Source organism: Carettochelys insculpta, chromosome 24 (genome assembly GCF_033958435.1).
Source record: "Carettochelys insculpta isolate YL-2023 chromosome 24, ASM3395843v1, whole genome shotgun sequence".
NCBI classification, from domain to species: domain Eukaryota; kingdom Metazoa; phylum Chordata; order Testudines; family Carettochelyidae; genus Carettochelys; species Carettochelys insculpta.
In genome coordinates, this window is record NC_134160.1 from 4,331,478 (window position 1) to 4,350,371 (window position 18,894).

The 18,894-nt window shown below is 48.0% G+C and overlaps 1 protein-coding gene across 1 annotated transcript in view; it reads left to right on the top strand.

The window, feature by feature from the left end:
* The first annotated feature begins 4,061 nt into the window (after nucleotides 1-4,061).
* CSMD2 (CUB and Sushi multiple domains 2) overlaps nucleotides 4,062-18,894 on the top strand; it is a 575,415-nt gene continuing 560,582 nt past the window's right edge. Inside the window, exon 1 of the mRNA XM_074976068.1 lies at nucleotides 4,062-4,218. Coding sequence (XP_074832169.1) covers nucleotides 4,062-4,218 — 157 coding nt within the window. The remainder of the gene's footprint in view (nucleotides 4,219-18,894) is intronic.

The window sequence follows — 18,894 nt, forward strand, 5'->3', positions numbered from 1 at the left end:
ATGCACTGTAAGACTCCCCATTCCTAACCATCTCTGAGAGTGTAAGTAGGTCAGAATGTCATCTAGCAGGAGAAGGGAGACTTTTGATATTAGAATTCCTAGGGCAGGGGGTCAGCAACCCCCAGCATGGGTGCCAAGAGCGGCATGTGAGCCAATTTCATTGGCACATGACGCGGGAGGTCAGCACCACCCCTCCTCCCTCATGCAGCCAGGAGCTTGCTCAAAGCCAGGCTGCCTGTGGAGTAACAGATGACCAGCTACCAACCATCCCCTAAATGGTAAAACTCTGCATCTTAATGTAGTTATTAATGAAGCTGTTGTAAGTAGGACTATGGGTGACTTTATAAAGTATCACTGGCACTGGGATGGTACAGAGAGGTCAAAAGGTCAAATTTCAGCACTCTGATTCAGAAACTTTGCTGACTCCTTTCCTGGGGGATATTCCCAATTTTGGTACCAGTTCCCTTTGTGCTCCTAGGGCAACTTCTTTCTCCATCCTGTTGCTCGGTTTCCCGATCTGTAAAATGGAGCTAATACAATGATTGCCCGGAGGTAGGATGTGAGGACTAAGGCCAGGCCTTGGCTACAAACTTATACTGATATAGCTACATTGCTCAGGGATATGAAAAATCCGTACACCTGGGCGATGTAATTATCCCTGCCTAACTCTCAGTGCAGATGGGACAGTGTCTCTTGTTGATGTAGTACTATGGATTTACTACCATGATGAAAGAACCTCTTCTGTCCACATAGTACATGTTGAACCTCTCTAGTCTGCCACCCTCAGGACCTGACTGGTGCAGAACCAGAGAATTTGTCAAACCACAGGAGGTCAATATTATCTAGCAGCATTTCCAACACTTCCACTGCTCACTGAGCTCTTAGACATTTAGGAGTAAATTACAACTAAATAAAAGCACAGAACACTGAGAGCCAGGGCTGGACGCTGTAAACAAACTTTATGGGCCCGTAGGAAACTTAGCCCTGCCCATGAGAAGTGGCTAACTAAAATCATGCCAGACCATGGATGCTACCGGACGAGGGAGTTCCAGAGTAGAGAGGTTCACTGTAGCAGCTTCACTGAAGTGCTACAGCATTGCAACTTCACCACTGTATGTGAGGACGAGTCCTAGTCAGTGTTCCCTGTAAGGTGAGCACTTGGGTGGCTGCCCAGGAGAGAATCAGATGGGTGGCACCTGAATATCAGGAAGGCCACAGCCAGCGTCATTTGTTTCCGCTGGTGGTACACACATATACATGCCTCAGTGCACATCACAAAATTTATTCGGCCCATGCATGGAAAACATTAGAGGGAATACTGGTCCTAATATAGTAACAGGGAGGGAGCCGTGCTAGTCTCTATACTACCAAAACAAAAAGCAGTCAAGTAGCCCTTTAAAGACTAGCAAAATAATTTATTAGGTCAGCTTTCGTGGGACAGACCCACTGAAGAAGTGGGTCTGTCCCACGAAAGCTCACCTAATAAATTATTTTGCTAGTCTTTGAAGTGCTACTTGGCTGGTTTTTGTTTTAGTACTAATATGTGTAAATTATACTAAGGGCTTTGGCTTGTAGACAGTCAGAAATGTTTTATTGTGTTGGGGATTACAGTAATTTACATTCTTTTGGCTCTGTTGGGGGAAGGAATAAAACCATGGAATAAAACCAGCGTTTGTAGGTTAGAATCAGGCAGATTTTGAGCCTGGGCTCTGACTGTGGATGGCAGTGTGGAGCAAAAATTTCCCTGTTCCCATGGTGTGGTTAAGCAAAAATCCTGTCTCTTGTCTATGGTGGAGGTAATTGAGCAAGTTGATCAGTTGTGCAGTGGAAGTTAACAGCAGCCTTAACTAGAACACTCCCCTACCACACTTCCAGAAGAGGAGTGACAACGGATCACCCAGACTCCTGAAAGCTTCTGCTACAAAACAACTGGTCTTTTTCCCAGGCTGGAGAACATAAATCTAAATAAACCTGTTCCCAGATCTAGGCAAATCTTTTAAAAGTGATGGAGCCCAACAATGCTGGGAGGAAGCCTTTGGAAAAAAAAGTTGATTTGTTTAAAAAAAGGAAGAAAAGCGCTACTAAGCAGGCTTGTATCTCCCCCACGACTGGAGGGTGCCTGCATCTTGTCTTTGCTTCCTTCCCTGTGGTCTTTGTCTCACCCTCTAGCCCGTGTGCAGGTTCCCACTCCCCCCCTCTCAGCTGAATGCACCGGGAGGGGTTTTCCGGGGAAACGCTGGCCGGGGCTGCACAGTAGAGTAACCGTGCTCTCTGCTCCCTTTCTGGCTGGCTCTGTGCCTTTGCACAACAAGGCCTGTTGGACCAGGACGCTGCTTGGACATAAAGCAGCTCTTTCACGTTGCTTCTGACTCCTGGCAGCGGCTCCCGCTGGCGGTAGGGGAGGGGTTGGAAAGTAGAGGGGACGGACAGAAAGTGAAAGAGAGGATTGATGGGGTGGGGGGCCGGGAAGAGATTGGCCAGCCCTGGGGAGGAATTGTTTCCTGGCTGGCAGATGAGCTCATTCAAGGCAACCGCCACCCGGCTGAAGCTGTGGGGGGGGGGGGGGCGGTTGCAGCACGGAACTGCAGAAAATGCAAAGTAATACCGCGGGGGGGCCGAGTTCCCAACACTCCCTGCCCCCTCCTGTCCCTGGGGAGCCGAGGGGCTCGCAGCCTAGGCTGGAGCAGCGGCGCTTATTTGCATGTGGCGCTGCAGTCCGGCCCGCCCCCGGCTTGCAGCTTTGGCGGAGGTTGCAATGGGAATCAGCTGCAGCCTTTCCTCTTTCGCAGTGGTGCATGTTCTGGATGCCAAGGCGGTGGGAAAGCCGCGGCTCCTCTGCCTTCCCTTTCCCCCCCCCCGCACCCCCTTCAGCGGGGAGCCCCCCTCGGGTCCTAGCCGTACCGGAACCCCCAATTACTGGGTGTGTGTGGCGGCGGGGGGGGAGTCTCCTGAGTTTGTCCAAAGGGCTGGAGCTTAAAACTGCGAATGCAAAAGCGGGGAAGGCGCGTAGGTTTGGGGGTGTCGCGCCCGAGCGCCTGGACCCGGCGACTGGGGCTTGAAGAGACGATTTTTGCGTGGGCCTTGCACGCAGCCTGGGGGTGCAAACACCCGGCTCCGCACAGGGCCAGCGGAGACAAGAAACGTGTGAAGACCAGGGGAGGGCTGACGCAAGGCCCCCTCCCCCCCAACATTTCCTCCAGCCGCGCCCCCCTCGGCAGGACCTCATCCGTTCCCAGCACTGCCGGCTGGTGGGAAAAGTACCACGCGCCGGGCAGGGGGAGAGGGGAGAGGGGGTTCGTCTGGGGGCTGCCCCTCTGCCCCCCCTGCACAATTTTCCCGCTCCTAGAAAGCGCCCAGGTGAAGTTGTTTACACCCCCCCCCCTAAAAAAAACACCCGACAAGGGGTGGGGGGAGGTGGCTGCTGCGCGCCACGTTGATTCCGGCCGCTCAGATGAACGCGCAGCTTGGCGATTGCACGCGCTAGCTGCGCGTCCAGGCCAGCTGCTCCTGCAAGGGGGGTGCGCGTGTGCTGAAATGGGCAAGCAAAGCCGAGCCTGAAAGCCCCTGGGGGGTTTGTTGTTTGGGGGGGGCCCTCCAAGGGGTTGGGGGTAGGGGAGTCAAAGCCTTGAATCACAGCGAGACCGGCCCCCCAACACTGAAGGGCGTCCCTTCCCCAGGGCTGCGTGGAGAGGAGCACAAGGGCGCCGTGTAACTCCCCCCGGCACCTTCTGCTGCTGATCCTGCCACGCTTGATCCAAGATCGTCATTTTTTAAGGGGGGGGGGGGGAGAAAGAAGGAAGGGAGGGGGGAAGGAGGGGGAGGGGAAAAGAGGGAGCCAGCCCTCCTCTCCCCAAGCCACCGGGCGAGTTGGTTCATTCCAAGCTGCGGCAGCTCAGCGCCTTCCATGCACTGGGATTTTTTGCCGAGCTAAAATAATCATAATCAGAGAATCCCGACCTGCCCTCCCCTTCCCTTCCCTGCCTCCTCTTCCCGCAGCCGATCCGAGGGGCCACCCCTATTGCGAGAGGGGAGAGGCGCGCCAAGCCCCACAGCCCCCGGACATGCAACCTTCTCTGGGGTGGGACAGGACGGGATGCAGCTGCGGCTTTCGAAGGGCTTGGGGGCAACTGGGGCTCTTTGCTCTCATGACGGTGGAAGCGAGCTGCTGGAGCCGGATTCTGCTGCTCTCCCTGGGGCTGTTGGCTGCATCAGCAACCGGTGAGTGCAGATGGAGGGAGCTGGCAACTTTGGGAGCTTCCCCTCCGTTCCTTGCTGCTTGGGAACTCATTTCATTCTCTTGCATGGGAGGGGGGAGAGGGGTGTGTGTGTGTGTGTCTTGGGCTGGGGGGAGGATCCCTGCAGGAATCACGTTTGTGGCTATAGCTCACGGTGGGCAGATAAAGTTTGCAGGTGTTACCCTATGGGAGCAGCAATATTACAGCCTGGGCACCTGTAAAGGTGCTTTTCTTTCTTATTTTACTCTCCATCTAGAAAGGATCAGGTCAGGTTATGCGAGAGGACCAAGGATAATGCCATCACGTTTGGGTTTTGTAGCTTCATTCCTTCTTTCTCTATGCCAATATTTGCCTACCTCCAATAGATTTAGGGACTTCTTACATGGAAGCACTTCGGGGATTTCTTCCTTCCTTCCTCAGACATTTCAGATTGCTGAATGTTTGTGTGAATGCACCTCATGCCAGGCTAAGAGACTCCTCGTTTTGTGTGTATGAGAAAGAGAATGGGAGTGGAAAGATTTTTTTTTTTAACTTTCTATTGTATCTGAAATGCAACCCCGATTTTATTATGCAAGTCACACTTCTTCCAAGGGTAGTCTAAAGGACCCTCATCAGCACCTTACCCTCCCAAGGGATCTTGCAATGGAATTCAGTTTTACCAGCTGAGAGCCCCAATTAGTGCAGGAGGAAATCAGTTCATGGGGAGTAAATATCCATAGATCTCTTCCTGGTATTTGTCTGCCTTCAGCAAAAGCCTTGAGTCTGTCTGAGGACAGAGGAACCACCCTTCTAGCTCTATGCTGTTTAGCTGGGTTGAGTGAGGGGCTGAACAGATACCTCAGTAAGTGATTTACTATTTCAGGGGTTTACAATTCTGCTCTTTTTCTCCCCTCCCTCCACCTGCTAGCCTTGACTTGTTCATGCAAGATCCTGTTGGCTTTCTGTCAGTGCTTGGCTATTCTGCATTTAGTCCTCCTTGGCAACACAGCTCCTTTCTTTTTCCTCAGTTCGTGCTTCATTTAAAATTATACCCCTCCAGCATCCTTCACTGTTGGGCTGTTAACTGATTTCCCCCCCCCCGCCTTCTTTTACACTAGTCAGGTCTGCAAAAGCTCTCAGGTCATCCTTCATTGTTTGAGATGCAGTAGGACTATGGGGTGTTTGTGTTTCTCTCCCTGGACATCCCCGGTTTTTCATCAGATTCCGAACAACCTTTCTGGTAAAACAAGGGATCAGCCCTGAGATTAGTAAACTATAGCTAGCTCACAGCAATACTGTAACTGTGCCCATTAGATGAAGCTGCGTCCTGTTCCCTGCCATCCTCCTATCAGATATTTTCAGGTTAGCCTGGGGTTGGTATTGCTGGTCCTAATAATGAACCCCTATGGGACCACATCCTCAACACGCTGTCTCTTTAGCCTAGCCTTTTCCCGAGGATTGTGTGGGTAGTTATAACCACGAGTTCCCATTGTGTGGCACTAGAGCTGTATAGAAAACTATCAGTTAGTAGTTCCGGCCTGTCTTGAAAAAGAGCAAAAAAAGAAATCCTCCTGTTATTACATTAACCTTATTGTATCTAATTACTTGGGACTGTCAATATTCCTATGGCCTGATGCTGTTGTGGGGAGGGAGAAGGAGGATGGCAGGTTGCTACACATGATCTGTATAGATGCAAGTGTTTCTCAGGAAATTATGGGCATGGTCAGAGTTGTCTTACTCTTCTGCAAGGCACCAAACCAACTGTAGCTAAAGCTGTTCTCTTTGTAAGGTAGGGGCCATGTATTTTTATACAAAGGATAAAACACTTCTCACACACTTGTGGAATATAAAAAAATATATATAGTTGCAGGAAAAACCTGGCAGAGTTCGCCTGTTTCAAGACGATACTGATTTTTCTAATGGCCATGAGCTGACACTGCCTCTAACCCAAGATAGAGCATACCAATCATAGTTTTGTAGGCTTTTTTTTTTTTTTAAAATCCCTCAAAGGCACATTTTCGTAATGACTATTTTTCATCTTCAGTTTAGTTCATTGTTATTGAAAGATGCCTCTGAGATGCATTTGGGGCTTAATGCATGGACACACACACACAGCATATTTAAAAAAAAAACTGCTGTGATGGAGATATAAATTGGACTAAATTGCCTATGGAGGTTGTTGACTCTCTGTCATTGGAGATACTTAAGAGCAGGTTAGATAAACAGCTCTCAGGCATGATCTAGATGGTGCCTGGCCTTTCTGTGAGGGCAGGAGGCTGGATTTGCTGACCTCTCAAGGTTCCTTCCAGTTCTAGGATTCTATGAGGTCATTTGTACCATTCTAATTAAGAGTGTGTTTTGGTGATAGATCCACTGGTGATTGGAGCTTACTCAAATGCACCCAGGCATTTTAGTTTCTTTTATGCTGATAGAAAGTAGTTTTGGTCTGCCTTCATCTGCAAGGGGAAGGGAAGTTGTGTGTTTGTGTGCCTGTACAGCAGCCCAAAATTGTTCATTTTGTGAATCATTCCTGATTTAATAAAGAGTTAGAATTGGGACTAGTCCCCAGCACCCATACTGCGGCTCAATAGCCTCTTCCTTCCAAGTGGAGTAGCCGCCCCTATCGCCATGGGAAGTGAGTACTACTCGATGTGAAGCCTCCTGGATGTTTGGACAAGGTAGGGCTGGGTCTGAATAGCAATCGATCTGATGAGACCTGGCAGGACATTTTAAAGGGGGTTTCTTTCATTGCATACTCCAGTAGCTCCTATGGCAATGGTCTGGGCTGCTGCGGGCTACAGCAGGGGTTCTGCTAACCACTGTGTTGCAATGGAGCTAGAATGAACCTGTAAACAATGTCCTATGCAACTGTGATGAATTCTCTGTTCTTCCTGGAGGAAGGAAGGAGCCATTTATAGCAGCCTTTTATTGAGTGCAGCTAGTTTCCTCTAAAATTGGGACAGCTCTGGCTAGCATGTAGAGCAGTGATGGGCAACTGCAAAAGGTGAGTGGGCCTCATGAGTGGCCCTTCCTCACCTCAGTGGGTTGCCTCTGCCTAGAGCCCTCTGAGGCTCCACTTGTCCCCCCACCCCCATCTAGCTGCCTCCCTGCCACACCTCTCGTGCATCAGGGCCCTGGAGCCCTGCACATTTCTCCTCCTTCCCTCCACTCCCAGCCCTTTTGGAGTGTACAAGTTGCCCTATTTGCACTCGGCACCTGCTTCTCTCCCTCCTTCCCGTAGCTGGAGTGTTGTGAAAAGCTGATTCGTGGCATTCCAACATTGGGAGGGAGAGGAGTGGGGATGGAACATGAATCAGAGATTTGCATGTTCAAAAAGTGCTGGGAGGCAGGGGAGGTGTAGGCAGGGCAGGGCTTCTGGATGTGGTGTGCGAGAGGTGCATGTGGGGAGGTAATTGGGGGACTGTGGTGTAGTGGATGGGCAGAATAAGGGTGCCAATCAATCCCTGTGTCTCCTTACATCCTTCCTATCCGCCTGCTAATGGGAGGTGGGAAAACAAGGTGCTCCGCCTCTGCTCTCGCCTTCCATTCAGCAGTACGTGGACCACAACTGTGGCCTCTTGGTTCTAAGGTGTGTCTCCTCCTTCCCACACTTGACACTAGCACTGTCTGGCCCTTCATATTCGCTTGGGTGGTAATGAGTTTGTTTCCTGCAAAGGTTTCCTGTGCTCCCTCCATGCAGGGTTCGTGCTCCTCAGTCCCCCATCAGATGATCAAGTTCGGACCCAAAATCTCAAAGGAGAACTGTTGGCCCAAAAAAAAAAAAGGACCCTGAGTTTGGCTCAGTTCTTTGCTGGGAAGGAGTCTTGAGGACAGAGAATCAGGAGTATATTAGGCCGGGAGAAGGAACATGCACCAGGGGAGAATGTATCTCATTGGCATCCCTGGAACATCTCCTGTGGGCCGGGTAAGTACCTGGAAAGGAACCCTTCCAAGCCAGCTCTGTGCATGGGCTCTGGGAGAACACTGATGGAGTGTGGTGGCTTGGAATCTGGGGGATTTGTATCAGCTCGGCACAGAGATACTCCATCATCTGCATTTCCCCAGCCATTTGGACCAGGATGTGGGTGCAGATTTGCATGTGGCTTTCCATAGGGAGTCCTGTGGATCCTCTTCAAGTATAAATTCTGAGTGAGAACATCTGGGGAATCGTTCCTTAAATGTTCACTGGACATCCTGTGGCTTTTGCTTCCTGTGCGTTTGGGGTCAGGGGTCAGGAATGGTAGTGGGAGACTGTAATTTTACTAGAAAGGCAGCAATGGTTCAGGAGACCCAGGGCCTATTCTGTGCTCTGCCACTGACTTTTTGCGTGAGTCCGGGTAAGTCATTTTCCTTTTCCCTTGCCTATTTAGATTCTGAACTCTCTCTCTTTCTGGGGGAGGATCTGCTTCTTACTACTTGTTTGTGCAGCACCTTGCACAGCTGGGGTTGTGCTGCTCTACATGACTCAAATACAAATAATTGTGTAGCTATTGAAATTGCAGATCATAACTTCCTTCCTGGCCAATGGCAACTGTAGCTCCCCAAATAACTCCCAGTGAAACTGTCCATTTTCCTGCTTGAGCCATCTCCCAGCTGCCGTGCTACTGAGAGAGCGAGAGAGAGAGATGCCTCATCAGACTAATCTTGAGTGGCCAGCTTCCAGTTGTCTTGGAGCGTCTGTCAAAAGGAGACACACGTCAAAACCGGTGCAGGGAACATGATCCAGGCAATCTGCCACAGATCCCAGTAGGTGTGCTCAGTGCCAAGTTGGATCAGTTGTGAGACCCATCACTGAACAATTTGGCAGGATCCTCTTCACTATGCCTGCTTTATAAGAAACCTTTTTTTCCCCTTGCTCTGCAAAAAATGGCTAGTGTTGGTGCTGGGAGAGGGCACAATAGTTCTGCCTCTGTTCACTACTTCACCTGTATTCATGAAAGCTGCAGACCAGGAGATACCCTGTATTGCTTGCTTCTATCCTCTGATAAGCCTGTTGTCTCTGGAATGTACAGTAAACTCTTTCATATCTGACAGCCCTGGGACCAGGAGGTTGCTGGATATTTAAATATTCTGGGTAATAGAGAGGTACACCTAGCAATGCATAACACTAAAGAAAAACAAGATTAGATATTAAGAAACAAAGAAAAATGTACTCAGAGTGCATTATTTACCAGCAGTCGTATTGTACACTGTCAACTTGTACTGTATTTGCTGTATTTATTTGTATTTACTTTCACTATTCTGTACTTACAGAAAATGTAACTAAAATTTACTCATGGTTAAGATGCTGGTTATTTCAGAGTTCCGGATAAAAGAATGCTGGATATAAAGACTTTACTGTAGAACTTTGTGGCCTCAGTTTTGGCAGCATCACTGGTTAGGTCCAGGAGTGTCTTATTGAAAATGAGGCCCAGGCGCTAGAGACCTTTTCTTCATATCTGTTCTCCTCATTTGTGTAGAGGAACTAAACTTCTGGTCTGAACCATCTATCATCTGCACTGCTTAGGGCATGACACTGATCTCGAGATATTAGAACTTAGGGTACGTATTGCAGTAATGCCTGTTAGTCCCAGTCCCAGACCAGGATGCCATTGTACTAGGTCTAACCAATGAACACAGAACCAAGACTTGACCATGGAACTCATGTATTTTGTTGGATACCAGGAGGACAAAGAGATGAGGTCTTTGGTCCTCTAGATGGCCATGGCACCAGCCACCATAGGCTAATACAGTGTAAACTTTCATATCCAGCATTATGTCATCCAGAACTCTCAAATAATCAGCATTTTAACCATAAATAAATTTTAGTTACGTTTTTCGTAAGTACAGTAAAGTGAAAGTAAATACAAATAAATACAGCAAAAGTTTACAGTGTCCAATATAACTGTTGTTGGTAAATAAAGTACTCTGCATACATTTTCATTTGTTCCTTTATTTCTAATCTTGTTTTTCTTTGTGTTATGCATTGCTAGGTATACCTCTCTATTATCCAGAATATTTGAATACCCGGCAGCCTCCTGGTCTCAGGGCTGCCTGATATGAAAAAGTTTACTGTAGCAGGCAAAGAATTACCAGGTTGAGCTGTAAGTTTATTGTAGGAGTGCCTCAAGATTCTGTTGTAAGATGCATCAAACATAAACATAATGAGAAGACAGTTTTTAATCTTTTTTCATATTCAAAAGATAGTGAGTAGGTGGAGTGGGGAAGGAGGAGACAGAATTTCCCTAATTGCAGAGTTTGCTGGAGTTTCTTCCAGGGATCCAAAGATCTTTTGCTACAGCTTCTTTGGTCTCTTCTCCTCCCATCCAGGGAAAATAAATTCTCAACTGTGTGCAAGACCCTGCTGTGAAATCAGGGCCTGTTGGACATCTTGCTGGAGATGCAGAACAGACCCTCACCAGCTTGGTTCCTCTAATGCCTCTTTGTGAGCCCTTGTGAGCAAATAAAGGAGGGCATTGGCCTAACCAAAGCCTTGGATTTATCTGTAAGGATTACCAGATGGACAAAAATGGTGCCGTGAAGAAGAGTACAGGGGCTGCCTGGTTTTAGAGGCCTTGCTAATTTTCCTGAAGAGAGGACAGCCTTGCACCACTCAAATAAATGGAGGTGTTGTTGTGGACTTCAGTGAGGGCAGGGAAAAGACCTGTGAGACCTGGAAGCACTGAAACAGTTATTCTAACTGAGAGAAAGCCATGCTAGTCTGCGTACTATCAAAACAAAAAAGCAGTCCAGTAGCACTTTAAAGACTAACAAAATAATTTATTAGGTGGTGAGCTTTCGTGGGACAGACCCACTTCTTTAGATCATAGCCTATGATCTGAAGAAGTGGGTTTGTCCCATGAAAGCTCATCACCTAATAAATTGTTTTGTTCGTCTTTAAAGTGCTTTTGGACTGCTTTTTTGTTTTGAGTTATTCTAACTGGGCTAACACTGCAGGTGGTTTGTTCCATAGTAACAGAGAGGGAGCTGTGCTAGTCTCTATACTATCAAAACAACAAAGCAGTCCAGTAGCACTTTAAAGACTAACAAAACAATTTATTAGGTGAACTTTCGTGAGACAGACCCACTTCTTCAGAGCATTGCTACTTGACTGCTTTTTTATTATGGTTTGTTCCAGGTTGCTCCTTATTTTCAAGTTTGCCATCCTCAAGCAGGTAGGCAAATCCTTTACATTTTAAGGTTTTATCAGATTGCTCATTAGCATAGCATAGGAGCTGCTCCCATGTCAAAAAAAGAATCAGTCCTGTTTTTAATGCTTTAATTACTCACAAAGGCCTTCTGTCATTAAAGCTGGAGCGTGCAAGCTTAAAGGGAGGGGTATTGCAGATTGGCAGGCTGTGTGAGAGTGTAGTGATTCATATAAAATAAACATGAGTTTTTAGAAGGGATATAAAACTCCCTGCTCCAAGGCCAAAACCAGCCTCTCATTCATGGCGGTCAGGAGGAAAATGTCCTGGAAGCCAGGTTATCCGTGAGCTGAAGGGGTTCTTGCATGTCCCTTTGCAGCAGTTGGTTGGAGACCGGATGCTGGTTTAGCTGATGCGTTGCCAGGTGATTAATTCTTAAATTGCTGTGGAGAACAAGGGAGGTTTCGGTCGGCCATTAGGAAAAACTTCCTAAACCTCAGGGTGGTTAAACACTGGAATAAATTGCCTAGGGAGGTTGTGGAATATCCATCACTGGAGATGTTTCAGAGCAGGTTAGATAGACATCTATCAGGGATGGTCTAGATGATGCTTGGCCCTGCTCTGAGGGAAGGGGACTGGATTCTGTGACCTCTTGAGGTCCCCAGTTCTAGTGTTCTATGATTCTGCCAAGGCTGTATTTTATCCAGTAGGTTGATTAGGGAGGCTTTTTATCTGTCTTTCATGTTGATAGTAGTTGGTCCAGCAAGGTTTAAAATCCATCCAATGGTGTGCAAATACAGAGCACAGAGCCCCCAAAGTGTTCTATCAAAACTTTAGCTGTTAAGAATAAGAGAGCAATGGGTTGATTAACTCACAATAATCTTGTATTCGTTGAATCTGTCAGTTCAGCACTCAGTTGGCTTGTTCAGTCTATAGTGATTGCAAATGTCAGATATATTACCTCTGTTCAGGCAGAAGTGGGAGGCCATCTTTTCCAAGGGCAGTTTCTGACTGATGAAGATATCTGACAGGAGGTTAGCAGGATCAACAAGCCTCTATGTATTAGAAACAGGGACTATTTTGCATTTGCCCATTGGAACTCTGGCTGTGAAAAAGCAAGAGATGACCTTATCAGTTTTATGTCTGAATCAGAGACTTTCTTCTAGTTCTGTAGCTTCATGAAGTCTGTGTTGCTATTTATAGGTACAGTGGACTGTATGTTGGTCTTCTGTCTTTTTCAAGGAGGTGAGAAATCTACCAAGAGGGGTTCGCAACATTTGACTTCTTGCAATTGCAGAGCAAAGCCTTGGTCGGAAATACCATTCCACCTCTTGGGAGTCTTTTTGGGAGAAAGGATGAAGAGTTTTGTGGCACCTGATAGACTAATGGATTTAGATGTTGTGGGTTTTTGCCCATGAAAGCTTATGCCCGAATAGATCTGCTAGTCTTTAAAGTGCCACAGGACTCCTTGTTTTTGCAACTACAGACTAACATGGCTACCCCTCTGCTATTTTGGGGGAAGAAACATGCCCGGAGCCAAGCAACTCCTATGTCCTTTTCGGTCCCTTCCTTCCTCTGCTTCACCCTTTAATTTTAATTAGTGAGTGAATTCAGGGTTTAAGAAGGTGATGGGAGAACAGTGCTGGTGCCACCTCTTTAAACTGACTCAGACAGCAAGAGTGCATGCCGGAGTCCCTGTTAAAGAGCCATTTCAGCTGTGCTGCTTCCTGTGAAATGAGCTGACTCAAGTAAGTGGCCTCTTGTTGTTCCCTTTCTCCTGAACCTTTGTCCTTACTCCATGAGACTGTCCCTTCTTGAGTGTTTGCAAAGCAGGGCTGATGTGTGGGGGATGCACAAGGGGCCATGTGGGCCCCCCAACAATCACCTCCCTCCCTGCACTCACTGCCAGCATGGTGCTGCTATCGGTGAGAGCAGGGCTGGTACCATGTCTCCACCAAAGCAGCACAAGCCTCCTAGGAGGTATGGGGAGAAAGCGGGGCGTGGGCAGAGCAGGGGCAGAGAGGGGAAAAGGAAGTAATCCACCCCAGAAACTCCCTCAGCAGTCACCACTGATGGAAAGCACGTCATGGGTGCTGTGATAATTGACACTGCCGTCGCTGGAGCCAGAACTTCTTTGGGTGACTGGCAAACAAGGTTCCCTGTTCAACCAAAGAATCTCTTCCCCTCCTGGGTTCTTATGCAGCCCTATTCATGCATTCTGAATACACGGGAGCGCTCCAGGAGTTTGAGAGAAATAAGAGCTGCATTCTGCAGAAGTGCCCTTCTGGGGAGTAAGGACCATATCCCTCCAGTGTTCCGTCTAAGCTGGAGCATTTGGGCAGCTGCCAAGAAGACATTCAAATGCCATCCATCTGAGTAGCAGAGCACCCACAACCAGCAGCATGTGTGTCTATTGGTGGTGCATGACCGCGCATGCCTTGGTGCACATAGCAAAACTTATTTTGCATGCAGGTAGGGAAAAAAATAAAGGAAACGTTGTCTCCCTGTCCCTTCTAATGCTCGTCCTCCCACAGAGACCATAATTCATGCCTTCAGTGTTCAGATCTAACCAAAAGCAGGGCCCCGTTGTGCTCAGCGTTGTATATACACCTTGTCAAAGACAGTCCCCATCCCCGAGAGGTTACAATCTCAATAGACAAGACACAAAACCTAGGAGAAAGGAAGGATTATTAGCATCATGTTACAGATGGAGAATGTACACCCAGAGAGATTGACTTGCTCAAAGTTAGGTAAGGAGGCTTTGTCAGAGCCAGGTCTCGAGAGTCCCAAGTCTGTTGGCTTAACCACAAGATCATTCTTCTCTGATTTGTCAATTATAGTCTTTCTGCCTGTGGAATGTGAGTAACTTGTGATGGCTGCAAGCCTTCGTGATGGTTTTGTGTGTGCATACTTAAAGGTCTTTTGAGGCTCCCCCATCAATGTGGCAGCTGATCCCCTGTTATCTGGAGTCTTTTTCTGGTACCTGATGCAGCTGTGTTATTTTTATGGAAGCAGAATGCAGTGATTAAAAATAGTTAATAGTCATCCTCATAGTTACTGTATTTGCACCATGCTGCGTGGAGTGAAGTATGGTGCAATTATGGAAATCAGTGTACTTTGCTTACAATAAACACAATGCAGTGTAGTAATCTGGAAATATATGTACTCCAAACATACAGTGCAGCGGAAGACTAATTTGATAGTGGTTAATGTGTAACTTGGAAAATCTCATTGATTAAAGAAATCAAATTAACTCCGTTTCAATCTCTGCTGGCTGCTGTGGACACAGCCCGCCTGAATGGGGATGTTATACTTTCGTAAGCCCAAATGTGTTACTCTCTTTTAAAATATCTCCCTTGCATTGGAGCAGAATAGAGCGTGTTTAATACGTCACTTGGCAGTGGACTAAACTCAGTGTTCATCTGTGATTGGATTTAGCGACAAGTTCCCATTTTCCTGATGGCTGGCATCATTGACTATGTTTTATGGAGTGAAGGTTTTATTGGTGTGGTAATGAACTATTTAGTGTGCGTGCCCATCCGGCAGAGGGTAGTGGTGTGAACTCAGACCTGCACGGCTGTGTTATAAGCCCACAGCTAGCGGAGATGCTCCATGAGTGCACATTCTTCTGGAACAGGAGGATATAATTTGTATCTCTGCATTCGGGAGGTTCCTAATGGCCGTGTTTAGAGCCTTGCAAGGCTGCAAATATCTGCAGGTATCTACATCTGTGGATGCGGCAGCAGAGATCCAAGGCTTATTTTTGTGGCTGTACAGGCAGATGCAAATTTTGCATCCAGAATTCTGCAAATTTGCAGATGTCCATTTCATAGCCATGGTTAATTGCCTCCACAGGTGTGTGTGTGAATATCCCCGGATCATTTTTGCCAATGCAGACACCAGTTTTGAGTCCGTGCAGCTCTCTAGCTCTGGTTTCACAGCATAGGGATGGCTGTGTAGTGCTAGTTAGCTGTTCTAAAAAGCAGCATAGTAATTGGCTGGTGTTGCACAGACCTCTGGGAAGCAGGTGTTACAGTAAGTGGTGGAAAGTTGCCTCTTTCCCACTCTGATAAACATATGCAAGGGTTGCTGTTTTATTATTTATATTGGGCTTCTGGTTAATTTCACAAGTTGGAAGCGGCTCCCCCACTGAACTGGGTGCTGGGTAGCTTAGTAAGAGACAGGGCCTGTCCTGAAGGCACTTACATGAAGACTGTATGCCATAAAAGGGATGGAATGTGGGCGGGTGTTTGAAATGGGGTCATTGTATGACTGACAGGTTGCACGCACGGTTTACAAGTTTCGGAGTCTGTTTTCTCAGGGTCAGGATGGATTAAAGGTAGCAATAACCCCAGCTGGCTGCTCTGACGGGGTGCTCCTTTGGGTTGGTAGAGTGGTACTGGAGAGAAGTCACCAACTGGGAACTCTGTTGAAATCCTAAAGTTGAATGGATGCAGAGCTGCCAGTGTGGTGGGGGAGGTGCAGCTGTGCCAGGGTCTGGAGATTTAAAAGGGCTGGGGATCCTCTGCATCACTGGCACTAATGCAGCAGCAGCAGCTTGAGCAAATAGCTGCTGGAGCCCTGGGCAGGGCAGGCCAAGAGGCAGCGTAGAGCTGCCCGGAGGAGGCTAGCTCCAGTCAGGCCCCTTCCAACTGAGGTTCTGAGCCTTCCAGGGACTTGGAACCATTCCCTGACTTTGCCTGGGGGCCTGGCAATTCTGTTAGCAGCTCTGGGTATGTGGATGGGTCCATCAGGTGTGTATGGGCCAATATGCTGGTGATCCAGTCACATGGCCCTGGCTGCTTCTCTTTGTTTCCAGCTGCCAAGTCGCCGCATGATTAGCTCTCTTTCATCTCCGTGCGCTGTAAGATCGTTGTAACCAAAATGGTCCTGTGGGATAGAGTAGTTTTGCTAACGGCATTTTCATACCTAAAATTTTCAGGACAAAAAAGCAGTCAAGTAGCGCTCTAAAGACTAACAAAATAATTTATTAGGTGATGAGCTTTTGTGGGACTTTGTGAGCTTTCGGCTCTCTCTCTGTCACTAGAATTTTCAGGGTGTGCTGCTAGACCTGCAGCAGCACTTGGATGGGATGCAGAGGGAGCACATGGCATTCTGAGTCATTGCTGTGTGCAGTCAGCAGGCCCCTCACTTTATGTGCCCTTGCTTGATGTGGTTTGCCACTTGAGTAGCATCATGGCATGGCATGGGGGGAACACCAGGCCCTGCACCCCATCCCCAGTCATATGTGGCACTCACTTGGCAGGGAGAACAGGGAGGTTATAAGACAACAGGGACACAGCGTAGAACAGACTTGTCAGGACAGAAGCTGTCAGTACAATCCATCTCGGGGAGAGAGGGCCCAGGGCCTTCCTCCCTATAGAGTCCACTGAGACTCCCCAGCTCCACTGCCCACTTCCAGTTGAAACCAGCCAGACCCCTCCTCCATCCTTTGTCCTGTTTCCCAAAGAAGAAGGGTGTTGCCTGGGTTACAAAGAACATGGAGCACCATTGGCTATGTGTGAGAAGTCATCACACCGGAACTCTCCTCACCACTATGCCCTGATGCTATGCCTAGGGAAACTGAGGCACTCACCTCAGGTTACTATGGGACAGTAGGAAACATATGCCACCTAACCAGGGGAATAAAATCCTCACATCCCCCACTTTGTCACGTATCAGCAGGAAAAGTCCTGCATGGATGGAAATCGGCAGAATCTGCCAGCCCTGCACGTGGGTAACGATAAATAAAATCTCTCGTAGGCCACACACAGAAACCTGATGGCTGCAGGCTGCCCTCCGTTGTCTTTGATGCTAGGGGTCCCAGCCAGAAGGGAAGCCCTAGGGTGCTAGCCTGCCTATAAACAGTGAGAGGTGGAAAATGGCCTCTCCTAAATTAGCAAAGAACAGAACTTGAGTCTCTGGACTACATCATAGGGAGTTTACACAGCCCTTGATGGGAGAGAAGGTGTTCACGAGACACTCTATATGACAAAACTGCATCTGTTCTCATGGATCTGGCGGCATTTACCAGAGCTACAGTGAAACCAAATAGTTTCTCACTGCATTTATCAAAGTGCCTGCAGTCCCATTTCAAGGCAGATAAAACAACAATGAATATCAAGCGAAGATGCCTTTATCTGGAACGTTTCTTTAAATAAAAGCAAGGGAGAAGATCAGGGCAATTGGCTGCTGTTTGTACCAGCTCTGTGAAATAGTAAGTCTGTTCGGCCCTAACGAAATTACTTTATCTGGATTTCCCTCTGCTACCTCTAAAGCCATGGATTTTTTTCTAGGATAAATTGTGCTGCCGCCTCTCATGCTGACAGGGCAGGAATTGCGAGAGACAAGGCAGGTGAGGTAATTCCATTTATAGAACTGAGGTGTGTGTGTGTGTAAGGGACAAGCTTTCCATCTACAATGAGCTCTTCTGGCCAGAGCAAATTGGACCACTGAACAAATGAATCGAGTGGTGGGCAATCTGCTACCTGTAGGTCTGCGGGCCGCTCATTGGGACTCCACCTGCATTTTGCAGACTCCCTGGCTGCCTGCCCCCCCCACATGCCTCTTATGCACCAGGGCACCAGATCCCCACATTTCTTATGCCCCTTCCCTCCTGCCCAGCACTTTTGGAGGAGCCTCAAATCACCTGCTTTGCACTCTATCCTCGCTCCTCTCCCTTCCTCCCTCCCTCCCAGAGCTGCAGTGCTGGGAATCAGCTGTTCACAACATTCCAGCTCTGGGAGTGAGGGAGAGGAGCAGGACGGAGTGCGAATCCGGAGATTTGTGCTCTCTGAAAGTACTGGGAGGGAGGGGGAACTAGCAGGTAAGTGTGGGGCTCTGGTTCCCCAGTGTGTGAGGAGTGCATGGGGTGGGGGTGGGGGGCAGGGTGCAGGGCTTGCAGGTGCAGGCTGTGGGCTGCTGTGGCCCACTGAGGTGAAGGAAGGCCCATTCACGTTGGTGGTTGCCAATCCCTGATTTAATCTGCTAATCTGTCTTGAATAGTGATGCTGCTAGCAGTTGGTAATTCTAGACAGGGAAGAAAGATAGCCCTGTTAGATGGCTGGTCTGGGACTTGCTACAGATGATCTGTATGACTCAGGCCACTCGCTTAGATTTACTTTCCCTTCTGTAAAATGGGGATAACCGTATTCATGATGTTCTCAACCTAATAAGGCTTTTGAAATGATTTTCAGATTTACCTTGCCAGCTGTTCTTAGGCGAGTCTGCAAAGCTTGTTGCAGATACAGTTCAGCGTTTGCACCATTGATCAGTCACAGAAGTGTTCTCTTGTTTCTGTTTCCTGCATGGGCATAGTGAATTATGATTCTTGCCTTTTTTTAAACACACACAGAGCCTCACTTTCAATGACTATTAACAGTAAAGGTTTTGTGTTTATTTGAGCAGTTGAGCTTTACGAGTAGTCACAGAAAGCAAATGTGAATGGGGTTGTCAATAGACTGAAGTCCAAATCTGATTACTGCCCGAACAGATATTTCTGGGTTTTCCTGTCCATTGTTTTGCCTGTCTCTTTGCATGTTTGTGTACTTATT